The 22,386-nt window shown below is 32.4% G+C and overlaps 5 protein-coding genes across 6 annotated transcripts; 4 read left to right on the forward strand and 1 right to left on the reverse strand.

The window, feature by feature from the left end:
• The first annotated feature begins 2,266 nt into the window (after positions 1-2,266).
• Positions 2,267-4,518, forward strand: LOC105795513 (ras-related protein RABA2a). Its single transcript, XM_012625182.2, has 2 exons — positions 2,267-2,542; positions 3,855-4,518. Exons 1-2 carry the CDS (start codon positions 2,378-2,380, stop codon positions 4,335-4,337), a joined length of 648 nt encoding a protein of 215 aa, XP_012480636.1. The 5' UTR covers positions 2,267-2,377; the 3' UTR covers positions 4,338-4,518.
• A 26-nt stretch (positions 4,519-4,544) lies between these two features.
• Positions 4,545-8,021, reverse strand: LOC105795514 (ras-related protein RABD1). The gene is made up of 8 exons (XM_012625183.2): positions 7,867-8,021; positions 7,709-7,781; positions 7,228-7,275; positions 7,078-7,125; positions 6,304-6,375; positions 5,530-5,685; positions 5,197-5,300; positions 4,545-4,914 (listed from the first exon to the last, which is right to left on the reverse strand). The coding sequence occupies exons 1-8, from the start codon at positions 7,878-7,880 to the stop codon at positions 4,824-4,826; spliced, it is 606 nt and encodes a 201-aa protein (XP_012480637.1). The 5' UTR covers positions 7,881-8,021; the 3' UTR covers positions 4,545-4,823.
• A 3,789-nt stretch (positions 8,022-11,810) lies between these two features.
• Positions 11,811-14,615, forward strand: LOC105796054 (uncharacterized). Of its 2 annotated transcripts, XM_052628796.1 has the most exons (3): positions 11,811-12,119; positions 12,529-12,554; positions 12,973-14,615. In XM_052628796.1, exon 3 carries the CDS (start codon positions 13,288-13,290, stop codon positions 14,386-14,388), a length of 1,101 nt encoding a protein of 366 aa, XP_052484756.1. In that variant the 5' UTR covers positions 11,811-12,119; positions 12,529-12,554; positions 12,973-13,287; the 3' UTR covers positions 14,389-14,615. The 2 variants fall into 2 exon arrangements, with proteins under 2 accessions (XP_052484756.1, XP_052484755.1); XM_052628795.1 differs by lacking the exon at positions 12,529-12,554.
• Positions 14,616-14,759: 144 nt separating this feature from the next.
• Positions 14,760-17,698, forward strand: LOC105795515 (FT-interacting protein 3). Its single transcript, XM_052628794.1, has one exon. It carries the CDS (start codon positions 15,217-15,219, stop codon positions 17,599-17,601), a length of 2,385 nt encoding a protein of 794 aa, XP_052484754.1. The 5' UTR covers positions 14,760-15,216; the 3' UTR covers positions 17,602-17,698.
• Positions 17,699-18,128: 430 nt separating this feature from the next.
• On the forward strand, positions 18,129-21,170 carry LOC105795516 (cytochrome c). The gene is made up of 3 exons (XM_012625186.2): positions 18,129-18,333; positions 18,729-18,862; positions 20,828-21,170. The coding sequence occupies exons 1-3, from the start codon at positions 18,222-18,224 to the stop codon at positions 20,918-20,920; spliced, it is 339 nt and encodes a 112-aa protein (XP_012480640.1). The 5' UTR covers positions 18,129-18,221; the 3' UTR covers positions 20,921-21,170.
• Positions 21,171-22,386: the final 1,216 nt, after the last annotated feature.

Below are 22,386 nucleotides of genomic sequence, written 5' to 3' on the forward strand. Positions count from 1 at the left end.
AGACTTACAAAGACGCGGATTTTGTAATGTTGCCCCCATCTATTTTTACTTTTTCAAATCTAACTCCCTGCTTGGAATTTTGTTTTTTTTTCTTTCCTTTTTTTTTTTACTTTTTATTTACGAGAATTTGGTACACCTCAATGTGGTGAGTATTTCGTTTTCAGTTAAATTTTTTTTTTTAAATTTTGTTCAGTTATATAGTTAATTTTGTTAACATAAAAGTTGATTATATTCTGAAATTTTCAAATAAAATATGTTTTGCAAATAACATGAAAAGATAAATACCATATTTTTATTCCTCATTTTCACCCAATTTTGTAATTATTTTTTTCAAAATATGATGATTCTACCTTTTTTTCTTCTTATGTACTAATAATGTAAAGTGATTAAAAATTGGGTAAAATTACTTTTTAATTGTACTAAAATATTTAAATTTAAATTTTAAAATAAAAAAACCCTTAAATACTATATCAATGGAGTCCATTTTGTAATAGCAAAGGTTAAAATGAAATACTGTCAATATAAGAAGATATGATTTTGAGTGCGTCAAACGTATTATCTTTCTATTTAAGGTTTGGGAGAAGACTATAAATAGTTCTAGACATTGTATCAAAAAAGCAGATATGATAAGAATTTATAATAAAATTAATATTAAAAATAAAAATAACAATGTTTAGTTATTTATTTTGTTGTGCTTTCCAGATATCTCTTCCTTTATTCAATAAAAAATGGAATGAAAAACTCCGTATACTAAATAGTATTCTAATGTTTTAATCATTTTTATTTGAATTAATATTATTAGTTAAAATTTATTGTTGGATTTCTTCTAAGAAAATGTTGCGAAGGAAGTAGCGAGTTAGGTACGAACCGTAATGAATATGAATGCTTACCTACACAACTTACGTTTAGCGAAACAGAAAAAGGGAGTTGGCTGCAATGCATTTTACATCAGAGATAATAATCATTTGGGCTTTGGTATGTCTCTGCCCTTTAACCATACTCATTTCTCACATTGACCCGCTTGAATTATTATTTTGTTATATATTTTAGTTTCTAAAACTAACAGTGTTAAGGAAAACTGTCAACCTATCAAAACACACTATATGACAAATGTTGATTACTGAATGTGATCGTTGATCGACATTGATTAGTCAAAAAGATTTGAAAAACGATAAAAATACTTAAAATTTGTAAGAAATATATATCTTCTTTCAACTTCAAAAAATCGACGGTCAATAAGATTTGCTTGTCACTCCATCAACCGTTAAAATGAAAAGTAAAAGTAAACTGTTGTTTTCAATTGACCAATAATTTTGAAACTCGTAAAGTACATGAATCAAAATTTATTTAAGAATTATCAATTGTATAACCTGTTCTGGGCAACTACATAAATTGTTGTGGCCCCATTGCAGAGCGTGCTAAATATGGGCCGATTGCCTTGGCACGATAGCAAGTTTCTTTCAACTCAAAAGGGTATGAGTTTAAAACTTCAAAGGATAATTCAAGCTTCCCATGATGGTCCAGGTTAGAACTCGGGCTTGTTCAAAAATTTACATAGAAAAATTATTAAGAAGAAACTCCAAAAATAAAAATTTATGTGGCAACTATTAAAACAGTTTTGTCCATTTGATCCGGAAACAATTAACAAGCAAAGCAAAGCAAAACAAAACTCTATCAAAAACCTTAGAAATGAAAAAGAAACTTGTTACAACACTGAAGTTACATGATGAGGTCTTGAGCGTTACAACGAAGGCAATTATGACATTTTCGAGGATTTGATTTTTCTAAGAGTTGGCGAGCTTGAGGAATTGAATTCATTAAATGAGACGAAACCCAAGGTGATGGTTATCCTTGAAGGTATTCTGACGATGCTTCCCCAAGTAATTATAATGGGGTAGGAGATATTTTGGTATAAGCGTTTAAATTTAGGTGATTATACTCCTACTAATAAAATCGTCTCAGGTTCGAACTTAACTTCTCTTGATAAGAGAGTAATGTGCTTTGTCACTGCAGTCAAATGCTTAGTTGGTAAATAAGGGAGTTAAAAGAGAATTAAAGGACGAATGAAAAATAATTCAAATAATGTTAGTGACCAAATTGTATTGTTTCACAATTTGATGACCAAAATATAAAGTTAGTAATAGTCAAGCGACTTCTAATGAAATTTATCCAATCAAATTCTAATACAGTAACGTTTAGGGGCATTTCAGTCATATCGCCAAGAAAATCATGAAGAGGCAAAATCAGCGGCATAAATCTCGAAAACGTAAACAAGAAGTTCCGATTTCGCCAATTGATTTGAAAATCTGTCCATTGTTTGCTAAAAAATATAGACTTTTTATCTGAATCTTTTCTGACTCTAAAATAAAACAAAGTAATGGCGAGGAGACCGGACGAGGAATACGATTACTTGTTCAAGATTGTATTGATCGGCGATTCTGGTGTCGGTAAATCTAACTTACTTTCCCGATTTACTCGAAACGAGTTTTGCTTGGAATCTAAATCTACCATCGGAGTTGAATTCGCCACCCGCACTCTCCAAGTAAATCTCCCATTTCTTCATTTCTTGTTGCTTCATCTTTAATTTTCTTTGTATTTCTTTAATTAAGTGTAATTTTGTTCTTTTAGATGTATAATTTCGCGTTCCAAGAATGCAGTAGATCTGACTTGTTCGTTGTCTAATCTTTCTTTTAGTTTGAATTTTTCATATCTGTCTTGAATTTTTATAGTATTTGCATTATCTATTTAGTGATAAAGTTAACTAGAAAATTGGAGTTCACTAAATCTCACTGTTCTGTTCTGATGATCTTGGTTGGTTTCTCATTGTTGTATGATTGAATTGTTTTGAACTCTACCATGAGAAAACGAATGGAAAAACTGTAAAAGTACTATGAGTCCCTGCACTAGGAGTCATAACGCATTTTATCCTATTTACTCAAAATTGATAAATTAGTCTCCAATAGTAAATAAAATAGTAAATTGGTCATTTCTATTAAAATATTTATTTATTTTATTGTTAAAATTAATGTAGTTGAAGAAATAATCATATAGTTACACGAACCTCATCCTGACAAATAATGATTAGTTTTTGATAATAAAAATGGATGAAATTTTTAATAAGAGGATTGATTTGTTTTTGATCTAACATATGGGGGCAAATTTGTTTCTTTTGAGTAGAGGAGCAAAATGTAATTTGACTCCTAGTATAAGGGCTCCATAGTAATTTTACCTACAAAATTTTAATACTTTTCTCATCGATTGCAAGTTTTACCTCTGTTTAGAGTTGGACTTGTTTGCTGTGTCGCTTGACCAATCTATGATTGAATTGTGTTAAACTCTATGATTAAATAAGTAAAACTTGGGATCCCATTAGTTTAGTTGCTATGGAGGGTACTCTGGCAAGTTTAGTTGTCAGTTGTAGCCCAATTTTATGGAGATGATTATGGGCTCTTTTACCAATTCCCAAGGCCTAGCAATGTGAGTGGTTCCCGGCCATGCTGTTCCTCAATTTGATGTTAACGAAGTATGAAATTTTTTGTTTATGATCAAAGGGTATCTTGTTAATACTAGAAAGTTTTCAAGTATAGTATGAAAATCGCTTTGAAATGAGAAAAATGATTCGTTGTTTATACTATAATGGCTGTTACGATCAACGCCAGGATAGGTCTTTAACAATGCCAATTTGGGTTGATTGAGTACTCATTATCTCCTTGACAAGCATTTGGTGGGTGATTTTTAATTACCATATTTCTACCTTCTATGAGACCCATGGCATGCCTTGAACTGGGGTAGTCTCCCCTCACCTAAACTTTGGTTCGGTCTTATTTGAATGTTGCTAATATAGGTTATTTCAGGTTGAGGGAAGGACTGTGAAAGCTCAAATATGGGACACTGCTGGTCAAGAACGGTATAGAGCAATAACCAGTGCCTACTATAGGGGTGCCCTTGGAGCACTTTTGGTCTACGATGTTACTAAGCCGACGACATTTGAAAATGTAAGCCGATGGTTGAAGGAACTCAGGGACCATGCAGATTCGAATATCGTGATTATGTTGATCGGTAACAAAACTGATCTGAAGCATTTACGAGCGGTTTCCACAGAAGATGGTCAAAGCTATGCAGAGAAAGAGGGGCTTTCGTTCATTGAGACATCTGCACTGGAAGCAATAAATGTCGAGAAAGCTTTCCAGACCATTCTCTCTGAAATATACCGCATCATGAGTAAGAAGTCACTTTCTTCCGATGACCTGGCACCTACAAGTATTAAAGAAGGGAAGACCATCGCTGTTGGAGCACCAGATGCCAACACTAAAAAGGCTTGCTGCTCATCATCTTGAACATCCATCTTTGATCATTACAATTATAATTCTTCTTTTTTAATTACAGTTTGTGTTTCTTTTATAGCTTGTCTCGTGCTTACGGTGTATGCAATAGCTGTGCACCATCTATTGCTATATCGACTCGAAATGTTAATTTTCTTGTGATTATGATTTAAAGGTGGGCAGTAACCTTCTTTGATATGCGGTAGTTAGTTGTTACATGAATTGAGAATTTCATGGAGGGTAAGCATTACAATAACCTCTCAAGTGGCTGAGAAAACCATTTACAATTAACCTGTTTGTGAATAGATCCAGCTTAAGTAACTAGTAGATAATTATTTGGCAATGATTTGGTCATAGCACTCTACTTCAGTATTTTAGCAAATAGATGCAAATGGCAAGTAATCTAAGCTATCACAGAAAATAATAGGACAAACATGAATAGTTTTTGAAAGATTTGCAACATGTTTACCGTCTAAAGCAGAGTTTAACCATAACATGTGATTAACCACAGCAATTGCCCTTCTGCTCGATAGGCTTTCCCTTAATTTGAACACTTCCGGCCACCTTGTTAGCTGTTGGCTGGTTACCCATTCTGCATAGATTTTGATATAATATCAAATAAGGAACCTTAAGAATAAAGGCAGTTCGGAGATAAACAGTTTTCTGATGATTTAGACTAGACTCCAGATTAAGAAAGCAATGCGACAGAATAATACATCGAAAGCAATATTTAATGTCCTGAAGTGGATTGAGAACCTATTATTAGTAGGTGATGATAGCAATATCTTACTAATAATCAATCATTACCAAATAGTTAAATAGATCATATAGCATTTGAAAAAAAAAATGTATGAAAGAGAATAATTCATTTTACTTTTTCTTGATTGCTCCAGCCATGGTTAAGAAAGCCTGCTCCACATTGATTGCATCTTTAGCACTTGTCTCCAGGAAGGGAATCCCAAGTTCATCAGCAAATGCCTGCGGTTCATTGAAGAACATGATAGCAAATTAATCAAATTATGATGCTTGTAGTAAGTTATGTCATCATCTGTTGCAGATTCCATTAGTTCACCCAATTCTAAAAGAAAACCAAAAATTCCATTGGAATCTCAAAGAGAGACTAAAACCTTTGTAGAACCCTCCAAGTGAATAAGACAATTAACTGATTATAATAGTTCAAACATTAGAATCAAATGATAAAACACACCTTAGCTCTTTGCGTGTCAACAACCTTGTTTTCGACTAAATCACATTTGTTCCCAACCAAAAGTTTGCATACACTATCATTAGCATATCTGTCAATCTCGTTCAACCACTGCTTGACACTGTTGAAGCTCTCCATCTCAGTAACATCGTAGACAATCTGTTGAAATCCCAATAGACAAAAAGGATAAAAAGGAAGAATGAAAAACTGTTAAGTAATAATATCATAACCATATCATCTTATATCTGTGCTCTTCTACATGCTATGAAGAAACCATAAGATTTGAAAATGTTATTTAAAATATGGCGACAGAAAAATTTTAAGAGAAGTCGTGTTAACAAATCCTGAGGCAGAATCTGGACTTAAATGTCAGCTAGCTAGCTAAAAAGGAGTATCGATTTTGGAAGCAGTAAAGCAGCAAGAGTGTCAAAATAATTATGATACCTCATGCATTCCAAAACATAAATAAAACACAATTAGAGACTAAATAATACAAGTTCCAGATTAAAACATTCAAAACAACATTTAGAAAGTCAGTAGTATCAATATGTATGGTCAGTAAGGCAGGCCCCCTTCTCTTTCAATTACTTGAGAATTAGGTAGTTTGAAAACATCAGAATATTGGCTGCATGCTTTACATTTGCAAGAAAGACAAAGGAAATCAATTAACAAATAATTTGATGAACAACTTTGTTTGAAACAGACTCCCGATCCAACCTCAGGTCTAGTTGGGATAATATTTCATGATTCTCAGATGAACGGGATTCAATTTCTTACTATTATTCCATGAGCTCCTCGGTAATAACTGCTTGTAATAGTCCGAAAACGCTCCTGTCCAGCAGTATCCCACTGAACAAAGAAACAAGAATAAAACACATGTTAATTGAGTGCCAACTGAAAATGGGGGGAAAAACTTCAGAGAGAAGCAGATGCATGGCTCTTTGTCGCTAATTTTTCCCAACAATATACACCTATGATCAAATGTCAGAAAAGAACAGATTGCTTTACAAAAATAAATTTTTCCAACAAACATCATCCTATTGGCCATAGCAGACAACTCCTCGATCAGTGACACAAATAAACACTCCTTTTGTGGTGTATCAAAACTGAAGCTATTTTAGCTATGCAAGCTATAGCTCCCTAGTAAACTGATAAAAAGGATTCCCTTTTCTCAATCATTACAAACCCATCTATAAAGCAAAGAAAGAAACATTAATAGACAATAGCCACAAAGCTAGAAGATAATAAGATATGGTATAATTCAAAGCAAAAAAATTATATATTGTAGCGTATTTTCTACCAAAACAACCATTTGATTCAAGAATCATGTGATTTGTACACGACTTGCCTAAAATATATATGAAATTATGAAGTCTAAAAAGTTATGAACTTTATTTCCTTTTTTTTTTTTTCAAAGGAAGAGAGGTTTGTGAGCTAACGACATTCGAACAATATTTGAGCAGAAGTTAACTCCAGAAGAATGAAACTATCGCGAATGCATTGTAAATTAACTAGAAAATTACTCTCTGTGAAGATTCGCATCATACTTACAATTTGCAGTTTGATTGTCTTGCCATCCAGCTCCACAGTTCTGATTTTCTAGATATAAACAATTAAATAATTTTTGTTTTCACATTTTTAGTACATGGAAACAACTTCCATTATATAAAAAAGATGTTCGAAAGAGAGAAACAAACTCACGAAATCAACACCGATCGTACTGATGTAGCTATCCAGGTAAGAATCATCCTGGAAAAATTAAAGTAAAAAACAATAGAAATTCTCAATCCTAATTACTCTAAGATTAACCTTGAGATCAAGCTAATTAAACATTCTTCTTAATTTACTCTCTCTCTCTATCTCTCTCTCTCTCTCTCTATATAAAGGCAAATGCCAAATCAACAAACAACACAATTAAACCAAATCAACCAACAAACCTTAATCTCAATAGATTTGAGATTGGCTACGGTAACAAAGATATAAAAACATTTACTTACTCGAATCCTCCAACTACTCCTCTAATCATTCTTATCCATCGCCATCCTCTCTTAGCTTAAAGTTCTAATAGCTTCATTCATTATTTATCACCTCAAAACATTATCATATTTTTGTCTCCATTTCAACCTTTAAATGGAAAAAGAACATTTAATAAACAAATGTAACACAAAACTTTAAAATTTACAGCGAATCTGAGGAGCAAACAGGATTTCCCGACGGAGGAATCGCCGATTAGCAGAAGCTTGAACAGATAATCGCTACAAACGATCAAAGAAATGTGAGTAGAAATATAAGAAGAAATATAATAATTGCTGACAAATGGAGAAGAAGGTGGGGACTCACTATTCGGTGCTCATAATTGGATCGAAGAAGAGGAAAATAAAAAAGTTAGAGACGAAATGTGGTGTTTGTGTTTGGCAGAAAATAGGAAAAACAAAAAGTTTTACGTTTTTATGTCACAGCAGAAATAGAAGTTTCTTTGGGCCTCTTGGCTAATGGTTACCACTCTCTCATTTACATTTTTCTAATATTTATTATAATTGATTTTTGTAATTAACTAAATTAATATTTATTTAAAACTATCACATTTCTGAATTAATGATGGAAGTAACCTTAACGTGTGGACCAAAATGTTTATTTACTTTCATTTTCATTTTTTAGGAATATAGTATTTGCATTATTTTGTAATTTGTATGCTTTTTGTTCCGAAACTGTAATAATACATTCCTATAAAAGAGAATTCGAGATATCTAAATGTCTAATAAAATCACTCAAAATAAACCGTAATATAATAGATATTAATATGGTTTTCAACTGTTGGATTGATTATTTTAAATTAACTAGTAAAAGTATATCTTTTATTTATATATTTTTATGTATATTTAGAATTTAGTCTTAATATTTTATTTTTAAAATTTTATTCTATTTATTTTTCAATTTAAAATTTTAAGTGGAATTGTTAAAATTATTTTGTTTAATTTTTGTTACATTCTAAAATTTTTAAATATTTCTCACCTAATAATCATATGATAAAAGAATATTGTAATAGACTCAATTTAACAAAAAAATTAACGATGTCAACTATTTTAATTTTTATGTTAAGATTTTAATTAGAATGAAGTATTTAAACTAATTAATTACATTATAAATGTTGAAATATCGAATTATATTAAAAGTAAAATATAAAAATTAAATCTTAAATTTAAATACATTTAAGAATTGAAATTGAATTTTACTATTTTTATATAATCTAAAAAATAAAAGGATTGAAAAATAGCCATGATGTAAAAGAAAAAAAAAAAAAAGGCAAGGACATGTGTCATGGAAGAAGGTCCTTTCCTTTTATAGTATACATTTCTTTGTTCGTCAAATCTATACCAAGGAACGTCCAATGGAACTTTTTCCTTAGAAGGCACACACCCATCAGCTCTTTTTTCCTTTTTCATTTTATAGAAAATATTAATTTTAATTTTAATATACTGATTTAATATTTACACTTTAATTTCTAATATAATTTAGTTTGTATGCTTTTATAATTTTATGAATTAACTCAAATAGTTAATATTATTAGTTTTTAATTAAAATTTTATGTTGTTATATATAATTTAAAAGTTAATTTTAAATTTATAAAGTTGAGAGATTAAATTCTTGACAGTAAAAGTTGAAAGATTAAATTCCATAATTTGATCATTCTACTTTTACAACGTCATTAGTTATCAATTATTTCAATCAAAATGTTGATACCAATTCTTGTAAGAACACTATTTCCAACAAAAGGAAATATTTCATCCTAGCGAGTTTAAATGAATTTTTTTATAATTTATGTAAATATTTTCAATGTTATTTTTACTGTTAAATGTCTACCAGATGATTTTTTCTAAATTTCAAAACTTGCACCAATGAATTTAATAGAATAATTTTAATAGTGATTACAATTGGATTTAAATTTTAAATCCAAGAAATAAATGGTTTAAATTTCTGAAAATAAAAGTAGGATTAAAATATAAATTTATATTCTAAATTTTGACACAAACAAATAATCAACCCAACGAGAAATGCGAGAATCATACTAGTCAGTGATTAAGATGAACAATTTATTGAAATATGTTAAGAGTACAAGTACAACTTTCCATGGTTCACAAGATCAACAAGATTCTAAGAAAACATTTTAAGCACAAATCGATACGAATTGGTAGAATTAGGCTAAAATGGATTGAATCATTTTTATTTTTTAAAGTATTTTTATTTTTATGTTTTTAATGATCATCCAATTGAATCATACAAATCAATGGTCCGACTAGTTCAACCACCATTTTTGTTCTAAAACTTTACTTAAAATATATTTAATTTTAAATTTTACTTTATAAATCGACATAAATAAATAATCACTTATCTTAGACTAGAATCTTATTATATGCAAAATTATTCGAAATTATTATTATTTTATACAAACCTTACAGTGTAGGAGGGCTTGAACCCTAAAATGGACTACTGTAATTTTTCTCATTATAAATCATTAAATTATACATTTATTTATAATAAAATTTCATTTTAGTTCTTAATAATGAAAAAAATTGTATAAAATTATAAATTAATATATGATAAAATTTATTTTGGCCTCTGAAAATTTTATAATTCAATTTCACCCCTCATAGAAATCTTTATAGATCCACCTATGCTTACTTCTACTCATAACCCTTTTCACCCGTAAATATATAGAAAATATGTATTTAAGTATATTAAAACTTACATCCTTTTAATGATTGAAATAAAACGGTGCCTATAGAACTACCACTCAATCAACAATTCTTCTAAATTTTCAATCCAACTATATTTTTATACTTAATGACTTTAATTATAATTATTCATATATATTAATATTGATTGTATTATATTTATAATTGCAATTATATTACTCTTTAACGGTACCCTGCGAATTAACTAAACCAATATATAAAATCTAATCTTTATTCTATATTATTAATAGAATGCATAGGGGTTAATTTATTGTAGTGGAAGTATTTTTACAAGGGTGGCTAGTAATTAAAAAAATAGTGAAGTTTAAAAGGATTGATATTTTTAGGATTAACTTACTCTTAAAATTATTATATAAAATATTAAAGATTTATTTTTTATAATAATTAGAAATTTTATTACATGTGTATGCGTGTGAAAACCATAAATTTAGAATACAAATATCTGCTTTAAAATAACAAACAATAAATAATAAAACGTATTAATAATAACATATAAAATATGTACGTTAATAAAAATATTAAATTGTTTATCATAGTGTTATCATCAATCTAGACTCGGTGTCAAGTTAAGTTGTGACAAACTCAATTAAATACATTATTAATATATATAATTGATGGGGTAATAAAGTAGTCATAATAAAATTAAAATGTATAAAAATATTAAAATAAAGTTTTATTTAAGTAGTAAATTTTTATTAATATGCATATTTTATTATTTTTAAAGTGAAAAGAGTAAAATATCTCCGAATAATATTACTCATTTTAATTATAAAAGGCATTCTCGTAACTTTCTAATTGAGTTGGTGACTTGGTTGAAAGTGATATTAACATAGTTAGAAATTTATTAAAAATATTTTATTTTTATAATTAAATTAATGTATCATGATATTAATTCAATCAAAATTTTTAAAATTTTAGATTAAACAATATTTGTTAAAAAATAGAGTTATTCGCTTTATTTAATTTCGACTATTTTTCCACATAATATTTTAAAAATATGTTTTGGCATTGTTGATATTATTATTCAATTAATAAAAATTAAAGACATTGATATTATTTTGAATAATAAAATAATTTTTAAAAAACTTGAAATCTAAACCTTAAACAATCAAATCTATTTATTAATCATTGTCCAAAGACTAAACTCAAACCGACCAATGCTAATTTTGTTTTTGTGGAGTTGTCTTCCTCTTATCCCAAAATTTTAAACACAATTAATCAAATCCACACACTCATTTTCCTTTTTCCTTTTTCATCATTGATTTTTCAAATCCAGTTTTTACTTACTTTCCAAAAATTTGTTTTTTCAGTGAATTGTAATTAGATTTAATGATTTTTTTAGGTATAACTTTATTTCCTTTTGAAGAAGATACATATCATCCATAAATGGTAATTAATTTCATTACCTACAACTATAATTAACCCAAGAAAATTAAAAAAAAAAACAAAAATCTAAATAAAATTTTGGTGGGAGGAAAAAAAGGAGAGGGAGAATTAAAAAAAAAAAAGAGAAGCAAAGCGCAATCGCCGTAGACGCCGCCAAGGCAAAAAGCCACGTAAGAACGGGAAGAACAACACACGAGCCAAAGCCATTGAGGAACTCCGAAGCAAGAGGTTTGGACGACACAGCTGGAGACAGGCTGTCACCAACAAAGTCCCACTCACCTATTCCCCAAAACTACGTTCTTCCTTTATTTCTCCTCCTTCGTTCCCGTCTTTCATTTTTCTCTCTCCGAATCTTCATTTCTACTTTCGCCACCAGTTTTTAGGGTTTCTTGATCCTTTTCTTTGATTCTCCGTTTCGTCTTCCTACCTCGACGGATCAAGATTCCTCTCTTTGTAAGCTCTTCAGCGGTCTAACTTTTATGCGTTTTTGGTTTTTTTGGGCTTTTTTTTGGTGTTTTTCTTTATTTGTTTGGTATTGTTGAGATTATCGGATTTTTATGATATTTTTGATGAAATTTGGTAGCATTTTGGCATAATGATTGTACTGCATGCACCGGCGATGACTATGAATTTTAGGAAGTTCGATGAATTTGTGTTTTCTTTTTGTTCGTAATTTTTCAAAATGCTTAGATTTGAATTATTGATTAGCTGGAGGTTTTAGTTTTTTTTATTTGTTTGTTTGAATAATTTGTAGTTCATGATAGAGAGAAATTTAAGGAAACAAATCTATATGTTTTGCAACTTCTGTTAATTCTTTAAAGGTTAGAGGAAATCATGCTTATTTCTACAATGGTAATTGCAGGAAAAAGCTTTTCCCTTTGCTATCAGGTAATTTTCTTTAAGCTTAAATTAATCGAAAAACTGGGTGAATTGTTTAGATTTTTCAGTGTGGTTTTAGGCAATCGATTTTATCTTTTTTTACTACAATAAATTAAGTCGCGGATCGTATAAGGAGCAACATTTTTTTTATAGAAGTATAAGGAGCAACTTTGATAGATGAACAAGGGGATGTGTTAGTATCAAAATTTCTGTAAATTTTATTATAACTTTCTGTGGAATTTAATGTCTGGAACAATTTTTACCTTTTCTTTTTTCTTTCATAGGAGAAGTATTTGTGTGGCTGAAGGTGTTGGGTTTTATTATTCTGTTCAGCATGCTATATAGAAATCTTTCTTCTTTTGTTATAATAGTTGACTTCATAATATTTTTGGTTATTTTCTGATTTATTCCCTTCACTGTTCCGCAGGTTTTTGGACAAAATAATTAAGTTTGAGCTAAATCTTCAAGTTAGTGGCTGAAACAGCAGCCTTAATTTGAAACTTGTTAGTTCTGAATCAGTTAGTGCTTGACATACATGGATCTTGTAGACGGGAAAGAAGATACATGAGTTTATTTGATAGTGCAGCTTAATCATCTTCTCCCATAGTTAATCTTAGCACTGTCCAGTATTAATTCAGTAAGAGCTTGTGGATATAATTCTCAGAAGGCTGCTTGTACACATTCAGAGGATCCTTTGTATCCATGCTGGCAGAGAGTATGCGTGGAATCTGTGTTTTGGGTAATGCCCCAGACGAGTTATTCTGCCGAAGCATTCGGTGTGTTGACAATTTGTCTAGTTGCTCTGTTGGTTCTTCTTGGTTTGGTGTGCATTGCATACTTGTTTTACTTGCGTTCACGTGTTCTTAGACAAGGATTTATTCAGCTTAGTTATTTCAATGGGCCTTGGATCATCCGAATCACGTTTATTTTGTTCACCATCTGGTGGGGTTTTGGTGAAATTATACGGTTAAATTTTCTAAGACGACAAGGAAGAGTGTTGAATGCACTCAATTTGAAATGGCAAGAAAACATCTGCAAATGTTACATTGTGTCGAGTTTAGGTTTTGCAGAACCTTGCATGTTCCTCACTCTCGTTTTTCTTCTTCGTGCTCCATTACAGAATATAAACACAGGCATTCTAAGCAGAAAATGGAATGGGAAAACGGCACGCTATGTTATTCTCTACTGCCTCCCTGTGTTTGTTCTTCAACTTATTCTTATTTTGATTGCACCAAAGTTACACAAGGATAGGAGAGATTTACCGTCGTATTTCACAAGATCAGCTGCTCCAGTGAGGCAGAATTCTGATGACATTGCTCTTTGCACTTACCCTTTACTGAATACTATTCTTCTAGGGCTTTTTGCCACCATCTTGACTGCCTACTTGTTTTGGCTTGGAAGGCAGATTTTGGAATTGGTTATCAATAAGGGTTTGCTGAAGAGAGTTTACACATTAATTTTCTCGGTTTTGAGTTTACTTCAAATAAGGGTTGCTTTACTTGGTTTATCTGTTTTATCTAAACCAGAAGAATTTCTGTTTGAAGCTCTTGCCTTCTCTGCTTTTATTGTTCAACTATGTTGTGCTGGGGTCTGCATTTGCATACTTGCATATTACCCGGTTAAGGATTGTCTTGCCCTGGGGAATCTTCACGACTTGGAGGCTACTAGGAGAAGGGGTTTTCTTGATGGTCAAAATGATACGGTTTCTCTTATTGCTGATCCGAGCCGTCTTGAAGGAAGTGCCGATGCCTCCTCTGTGCGTGGATCAATTTCTTTTCGGATGTATGAAAATGATGGAGCCTCGGCACTGACATTCGTGGAGCTGAGCTGCTTCTCTAGCTGAGAATGTAACCCCACCTCGGACTAATGGGAGCAACCTTCAACACATGTTCGTGGACGACAAAAAAGTAAACTGAGGAGGTGTGATGAATATCAATTTTGTGGTTAAGAAATCTGATTGTAAAGGGTTTAGCTTCAATAAGGATTCTTAATTCTTGGTTTGTTTTTCTAATTTTAGATATGATCGTTTTTGCTCGATGCAATCTATAATCCGATTCCCCTTTTTTGTAACGTTTCTTATAGCCATTTTTTTAAAAAAAGTCTGCATCCATAGTGTTTAAATTTACCTTGTTTTCTTCTCGAAACTGATAATTTGATGGTATAATATGAAATACCAGTAAGTAGTACTGTAATAACAAGTAGCTGGAGTTACGTTACGTAAGTCGGATTCTGAATTATTAAATAAACTAGAGATTTTTTACTCCCTTTGTAAAAAAGTTTCCAAATTTATTCAACTCCTGTAGGTATATATTTGTATGTTCCATCATGTTAAATAAAAAAACCTAGGGTTAATTTTGTGGTTTGCCTCCTTCAACTATTGCTTTTCTTTTATTCTTCTCAGGTAAATCAATTTCCTTTAGGTAAATCAATTTCCTTTATGTTATTATGAGCTCTTGTTCTACGTTATTTATTTTCTTTAATCATATGATATATTTGCTTCAATCGGCCAAATTTGAAGTTTTTTTACCCAGTGAAGCAAAACAGAGCTAAGGCCAAAATTATAGATTTTTTTTCCTTTCGATTCTCATGTTATAAGAAGTTATTAAATTTATAAAACTAACGATTCAAAACATTAATCAGCACTGCAAATTCTAACCGTATATATAAATGCATGGTTACTCGGCAAACATGTTCGAAACGCTTATGGACCAGTCCTAAACCAAATAATAATAACTGCAGGATGCCGGAAAACTTTTCTTTGAAGGAGACCAAGCCAAATATCGGTGGAGGGAGAGTTTCCGGTGGCAGGGAAAAGCTCACATCCTCATTCGATCTAGTTGAAGTGACACATTTTTTATTTGTCAGAGTAGTGAAAGCAAGAGATTTGGCATGCAGCAATGCCACCGTCGGCGGTGGCGTTTGCCACACGTTTGTTGAAATAAAGATTGGAAAATATAAGGGGAGCACCAAGTACTTGGAGATGAATAAACGAAACCCAGAATGGAACCAAGTGTTTGCCTTCACAAAAGATCGAATTCAGTCCTTATCCGTGGAGATCACCGTGAGAGAAAAGGAATTTGTAAACGATGAGTTTATAGGTAAGATTGCAATTGACATGTCCGACATTCCAACTCGAGTTCCACCGGATAGTCCACTCGCCCCACAGTGGTATAAATTGGAGTCCGAGGCCAACTCATCAGTAGGTGAGTTGATGATGATTCTTTGGTTCGGCACACAAGCTGATGAAGTGTTCATTGATGCATGGCATTCAGATGTAGCCTCTGTTAGTGGTGACAGCATTACGAATACTCGTTCCAAGGTCTACCTTTCACCTAGACTTTGGTATCTTAGAATCAATATAATTGAAGCACAGGATTTGGTGGTGCCCGGAGACAAGAATCGGAATCCAGAGGTTTATGTCAAGGCTGCTCTTGGGAATGTGAAGTTGAGGACAAGAGTTTCGGCAGACAAGTCATTGAATCCTAGATGGAACGAAGATTTGATGTTTGTTGCAGTAGAGCCCTTCTATGATCATTTGGTTCTGACCGTGGTAGATAAAAACAATGAGGAGGAATTTAGCCTTGGAAGGTGCATGGTTCATCTATCTGAGGCCTACATAAGGTGGCTGCCTGAACCTGTGGGTGCAAAATGGTATAATCTAGAGGGAGGCGGAGATGTGGTGGAGGAGCTAAAGTTTGCTAGTAAGCTTAACATGAGAATATCTTTGGATGGTGGCTATCATGTGTTTGATGAATCCATTGATTGTAGCAGTGATTACCGAGCGACGTTTAAGGGGTTGTGGCCACCAGCAATTGGTGTGTTGGAGTTGGGGATTATAGGTGCCAGTGTTTTGGTTCCAATGAAGTCAAGAGATGGACGTGAAACTACTGATGCTTATTGTGTGGCCAAATATGGACCTAAATGGGTAAGGACAAGAACTGTAGTCAACAGCTTTTCTCCAAAATGGAATGAACAATACACTTGGGAGGTTTACGATCCGTATACGGTCCTTATTATCGGAATTTTCGATAACTGTCACCTCAACGGAGAGAAAGGTCCAAATCCAAAAGACCCAAGTATTGGGAAGCTAAGGATCCGATTGTCCACCCTTTCGACTAATCGGGTTTACACCTATTCGTATCCTCTCATAGCACTTCAACCAAGTGGAGTTAAAAAGATGGGAGAAATTCAGTTGGCTTTGAGATTTACATCCCCATCTTATACAAGTTTACTAGCAGCTTATGCACGACCTTTATTTCCCAAAATGCACTACATTCACCCATTGTCGGTATACCAGCTCGATAGTTTGAGGCAACAAGCCATTGGCATTCTATGTTCAAGGTTGAGCAGCGCCGAACCGCCGTTAAGGACAGAGGTTACCGGGTTCATGTTGGATGCTGGTTACCAATTGTGGAGTCCCCGAAAGGCCAAAGCCAACACCGAAAGACTAATGGATGCAGTCCATGTAATCACGGAGGCATGGAAATGGTTTGATACGATAAAGAAGTGGAACAATCCTGCAGCAAACGTTTTAGTCATAGTGTTGTACTTGGTTGTGGTGTTTTATCCAAGTTTGGTACTGCCCACGTTGCTTATCTACTGCTTTCTAATTGGGATTTGGCAATACCGGAAGCGGCCGCGGGATCCAACGCACGTCGATATCAAACTATCGCTGGCCGATTCGACGAATGCCGACGAATGGGACGAAGAATTCGACACATTCCCGTCATCTAAACAAGGTGAGGTACTTAGAATGAGGTATGATCGATTGCGAAGCATGGCAGGAAAGGTTATGGTAATGGTTGGGGACTTAGCAACTCAAGGAGAGAGGTTGACTGCTTTGTGGAGTTGGCAGGACCCGGTAGCTAGTGCTATATTTCTAGCGCTTTGTGTGATGGCTGCCGTAGTTTTTTGCAGCGGACTAGTTCCTCCGAGGTGCATACTTGTAATGGTGGGAATGTTTGTGATGAGACCTCCAAGTTTCGGCATTGGCATTCCTTGCGCACCCCAAAACGTGTTCGGAAGATTGCCCACAAAAGCAGATTGCATGTTATAATAAGTATTAAAGTAATTATAAGCAGCTGGAAGTTACGTTACGTAAGTAGGATTCTGAATTATGTAAGAAATAATTAAAGAAAATTCTGTTGATTATGTTTTCTTGGCTTGGTAGTGAATTCTCTAGAATATACCATTGCCAGCTTGTTTTACATTTGTTTTTGGCTTGATGATGAATATGGACCAGGTCACCGCCAGCTGACAGGGCATTGTGGTTGGTATTCTATGGAGAAAAGTTAAGCAATACCATAAACGTTACAGTCAACGTCAAACCATAAGAAAAAGAGAATTACGATCGGAAAGCTCAAGAATAAACAGCTTCCAGAAGATTCGACGACCGATCTACCGCATTTAGGCAAAACAACTCCTTCACGTGAAGGTAGTAGGAGAGAAATGAGACGTGACTTTGATTTAATTTAATTTAAGATTAAGAATTAAGACCAACAAAGTCTGGGTGTTTTAGTCATTTCGCTAGTCAAAAGTCGATTTGTCTTAACGTGTGGCGCCGGCGCGTGTTTTCATATATTCACATGCTTGCTTTATTTATGTAATACGCAAAATACCCTAACAAAGCTCCACCGCTAATCCTTCGATACCGAACCATTTGAAGAACGAAAAGCAATGGCTTCATTCGAGCAAGCGCCGCCCGGAAATGCGAAAGCTGGGGAGAAGATCTTCAAAACCAAGTGCGCGCAGTGTCACACCGTAGATAAAGGCGCTGGTCACAAGCAAGGTCGGTCAGATCTGATTTTGTTCTTCTTTGAATTCAGTTATTTTTATTAAACTTCTCAACTTTTTGCTTTTATTAGTTAATCATATGCTAGCAATCTTATATCAAATTTATTTCATGTTCATATCTTTTAAATGTTTAGTAAGAATTATTTGGTCATTTTCTATTCTCAGATTCAGTAACTTTTTAGATCGTATATGTGAACTGATAGAGGCTCTTGAATTTGAAAAAAAAAGAACTTTTTAAGTGCCTAGATTACTTAGATTTGCATTGAAACAAGGCGATTCACACTGGATTCTATGTTGATATAGATCTATTCTTGATACAATTTGATGTTTTAGCTTTTACTACTTTTTGAAGTTCAGGGAAGAATAAGTTGAGAATTTTTAAAATTGCAGGGCCAAATTTGAATGGGCTTTTCGGGAGGCAGTCCGGCACAACTGCGGGATACTCTTATTCCGCTGCTAACAAAAATATGGCTGTGGTTTGGTCAGAGAACACATTGTATGACTACTTGCTTAATCCTAAGAAGGTATGTCGGATTCCTTTCTTTTTGTGTGTGTATGTAATCGGTTGTGCTTGTTATTGTATGTTTGTAACTACTCAATATATTCCTTGACTTTGTGTCTTCATTGTATGGATCATATAATGATTTTGAAATATAATATTAACAAGAGCTGCTAGTTTCCTTGTTAAACTCTGCAGCTTATCTTTGAACTTCCATTTGGGGTCATATATTTAGAGGCTTTATTATTCATTGGTAATATTAGCTAATTATGCGTTTCAAAAGAAAATGAGAAAGATTAGTTCTGTAAGATAGGATTGGTTCTACTGTGTGTTAGGGTCAAACCAACATGAGAAACTGATGATATAGAGTAGTTGATATGATTACCTTGTCAGCAGCACAATGTTAATAATAGCTTGTTACTCATTGGTCCTTAGTGACATAAATGATAGCCAACATTCAGGTGTACAACATAAAGCGGTAAGAATGTTATTTATGTACAAAGATGTGCATACTCTGGCGACGTAAGAAATCAGATCTTGTTGCTATTGTTTAGCATCAAAAGGTGATTCCTTACAAGATTGTTCTTAAATGATGGTAGTGTAGTCATTGATGTTGACTTCTGTTGCTGTACCTATGCTTTCTAGGTAGTTTATCTCAGTTTAGGAAGATCTCTTTTATTCATATTCTTGATTATTTATTGCTGCTTTAAATTAGCTATTACTGTGTCTGCATTTCGGTGGTTTTATTGCTTTTGGTGTTATTAGCTGGTTTTAGTTCCAAAAAAAAAAAACACGTGTGCACAGGCTTTAGTTAAGTATGAAGTAGATATATCTACACTAGCTTAGCTGATATGCCTTGATTTGAATCTTGGTTTGTGAGAAAAGTACCTTCTCATATTATCTTTTAGGAAAACCCAAACTAACAAATATCTGTTGACGAACTAATTAAGTAAAAGGATAATTGAATAAAATGATACAATAAATCACTGAGTTCATTAATCAATTAAAATTAAATGCTTCCCAATAAATTTGACATTGAATTGACCCCTTCACCTTCGGTCTCGATTGAATTAAAAATGGGTTATTATGATCTCGAGCAAGCCGCTATGGTGAAATCGGTAATTCGGTATACATGCTGCTCTTAGGAAGTAGTGCTAGAGCATCTTGGTTCGAGTCTAAGTGGTGGCATAATTTCATCTAAAAGGGATAGAATTAAGCCTTATAGTGAATTTAATTCCTGATTTCCTTTCTATAAGATCTAGAAACTTGCTTTTCTTCATTAATTTTATGATTTTTTCCAACTTTAGAGCATGTATTAACTCATATATTTTTCAACCGTTTCATTGTAGCTATAATTCATTTTTTAACCTTATTCTTATTAGTATATGAAGTTGTAGGACTATATGATTCATTAACTCATAATTTTCATTCTTTTCAATTGCAATTGCAATTGTTTTTGACCTTATTCTTATTAGTATATGAAGTTGTAGGACTATATGATTCATTAGAGAAGGGAATGATAGTTACCTTTTTTTCTGGAACGAGATACTCCTTGTTCTTCTAATTAACCTTTTATTTTATTTTTTTTAAGAAAAAGTGATTTCCATGATATTGAAAGATAGGTTTGAATTTATAAAAACTAACAACTTGGGTTTGTGTCAAATTGTAAAATTCATATATTTGTGAGTGAACAAAGCGATTAGAATTAGTCTCGGATGGCTGTAATGTGTATTATCCATACAACTGAGCTTGGTTGACTGGAATGTGTATTATCCGTACAATTAGAATTATTTAGTTAAACCAATGATACGGTATTTGATCAGAAAGCTAGTATTTCATCCGACATGCATATTTTTTAATTTCCAATAGATTTATATCTTTGGTTAATGTGTTGTGTGTTGTTCGCTGTTTAAGAAATCCTGTTTAAGCAGTTATACCATCCATACATAGTGTTTTGATCTAAATTGCTGGGTTAAAATTGCTTTTGCAGTATATTCCTGGGACAAAGATGGTTTTCCCTGGATTGAAGAAGCCGCAGGATCGTGCCGATCTCATTGCATATCTCAAGGAATCAACTGCCTGATGGGTGTGCTTTATATCAGCTATTTTGGAACAAATGAAAGAGTTTTTGATCAATGATTTTTTTCTTTTTGTTACATGATATAAAAACTAGGCGATTCGCATAATAAAAGGAAAACAGCTCCAATATAAATTGGGTTTTGGAGTTGAACCGAGTAGTGTAAGACCAATCACGTGAAAAGTGAGGCATTTCAAATTTTCATGATTTATTTAGGCTCCAACAGTTTCACTGTTAGGTGCTGTTAACTTGTTTATCTTAATTCTTGATGGGATTTGGATGATTTGCTTGGTAGTCTGGTAGGTGTAGTGCAAATATTGATTTGAACTTTGTTTAGGGCATTGAATATCTCATCCTTTTTTCAAGAGTGAATAACTCTTTTAAATTGGTTTTCAGGTTTCTTCTATTGCTCAAATAAAAATCAACACACTTGTTTTTGTAACTATGTCCATCCGAACATCAATATTGCATGCCCCTAGTGAATGGGGAAGAGGTTGAATACCATATTTTCCATATACTTACATTTGAAGCTGTAGTGAATAATAATATCATGGCATATGTAACTCAATTTTGAATGAATCATAAATAAAGGAAATAGGACATTGCCAAATGGCAATTAAATTGCAGCATAAATTAGGAATGGGTTTTTTTCTTTAATTATTCAAATTTGAATATTGAAATTCGAGTCTAAGTACGATATCCAAATTTGAATATGCTAAAATTCTTTATATTTATAAAATTAAAATTATAGGTATTTTGTAATTAATGGATTGGGATATCCAAAATCGAATATTGTTAGAAATGGAAGGTTTAGAATATTACTGTAAAATTATAAGAAGCTTTTGGAAACAGAGTGTCTGAAAGAGAATGTATAGAATTAACTGGGTCAATGATTTTGAAGGCTTTCATGCATGGTATTTGTAGGAGTTTTTTTGAAATACATGAAACTTCAACATACACCTTCGTATTTAAATAAACAACGTAGATTCATATAATAGATATTCAAAGCATCTATCCGTATCCGCTTCAAATTTATAAACAAATTTCATCCGGATATTATTTAAATGCACAATCCAAATTACCATTTCTATCATAAACTGAAGTTTGGGCAAGGTATGCCCCTCGTCTAGCATTAAAAATAAATGGTCTACCTCCCTAAAGAAAACAACTAGGGTTAAATTCTTTCATTAGTCCTCGTAAATTATAGATTTAATCGTTATATTTTAATTTATTTATTTTTAATTTTTAGATTTTTTTAGATTTTCAATCCTGATCAAATTATAATTATTAAATTGATTAAATTCAAACTTAAAATTTAAAAATTTAAAAAATTCAACAATCCAGCAAATAACATAATTGGACGGGACAACAAGTATAGAATAAATACACGACGGGCACTGACATTCCTCTGATTGGTTAGCTGTCGAAATTCTGATGTTTATTGAACGATTTAAGTAATTATTAAGAGGTTT

Source organism: Gossypium raimondii, chromosome 3, assembly GCF_025698545.1.
Source record: "Gossypium raimondii isolate GPD5lz chromosome 3, ASM2569854v1, whole genome shotgun sequence".
Lineage (NCBI taxonomy): Eukaryota > Viridiplantae > Streptophyta > Magnoliopsida > Malvales > Malvaceae > Gossypium > Gossypium raimondii.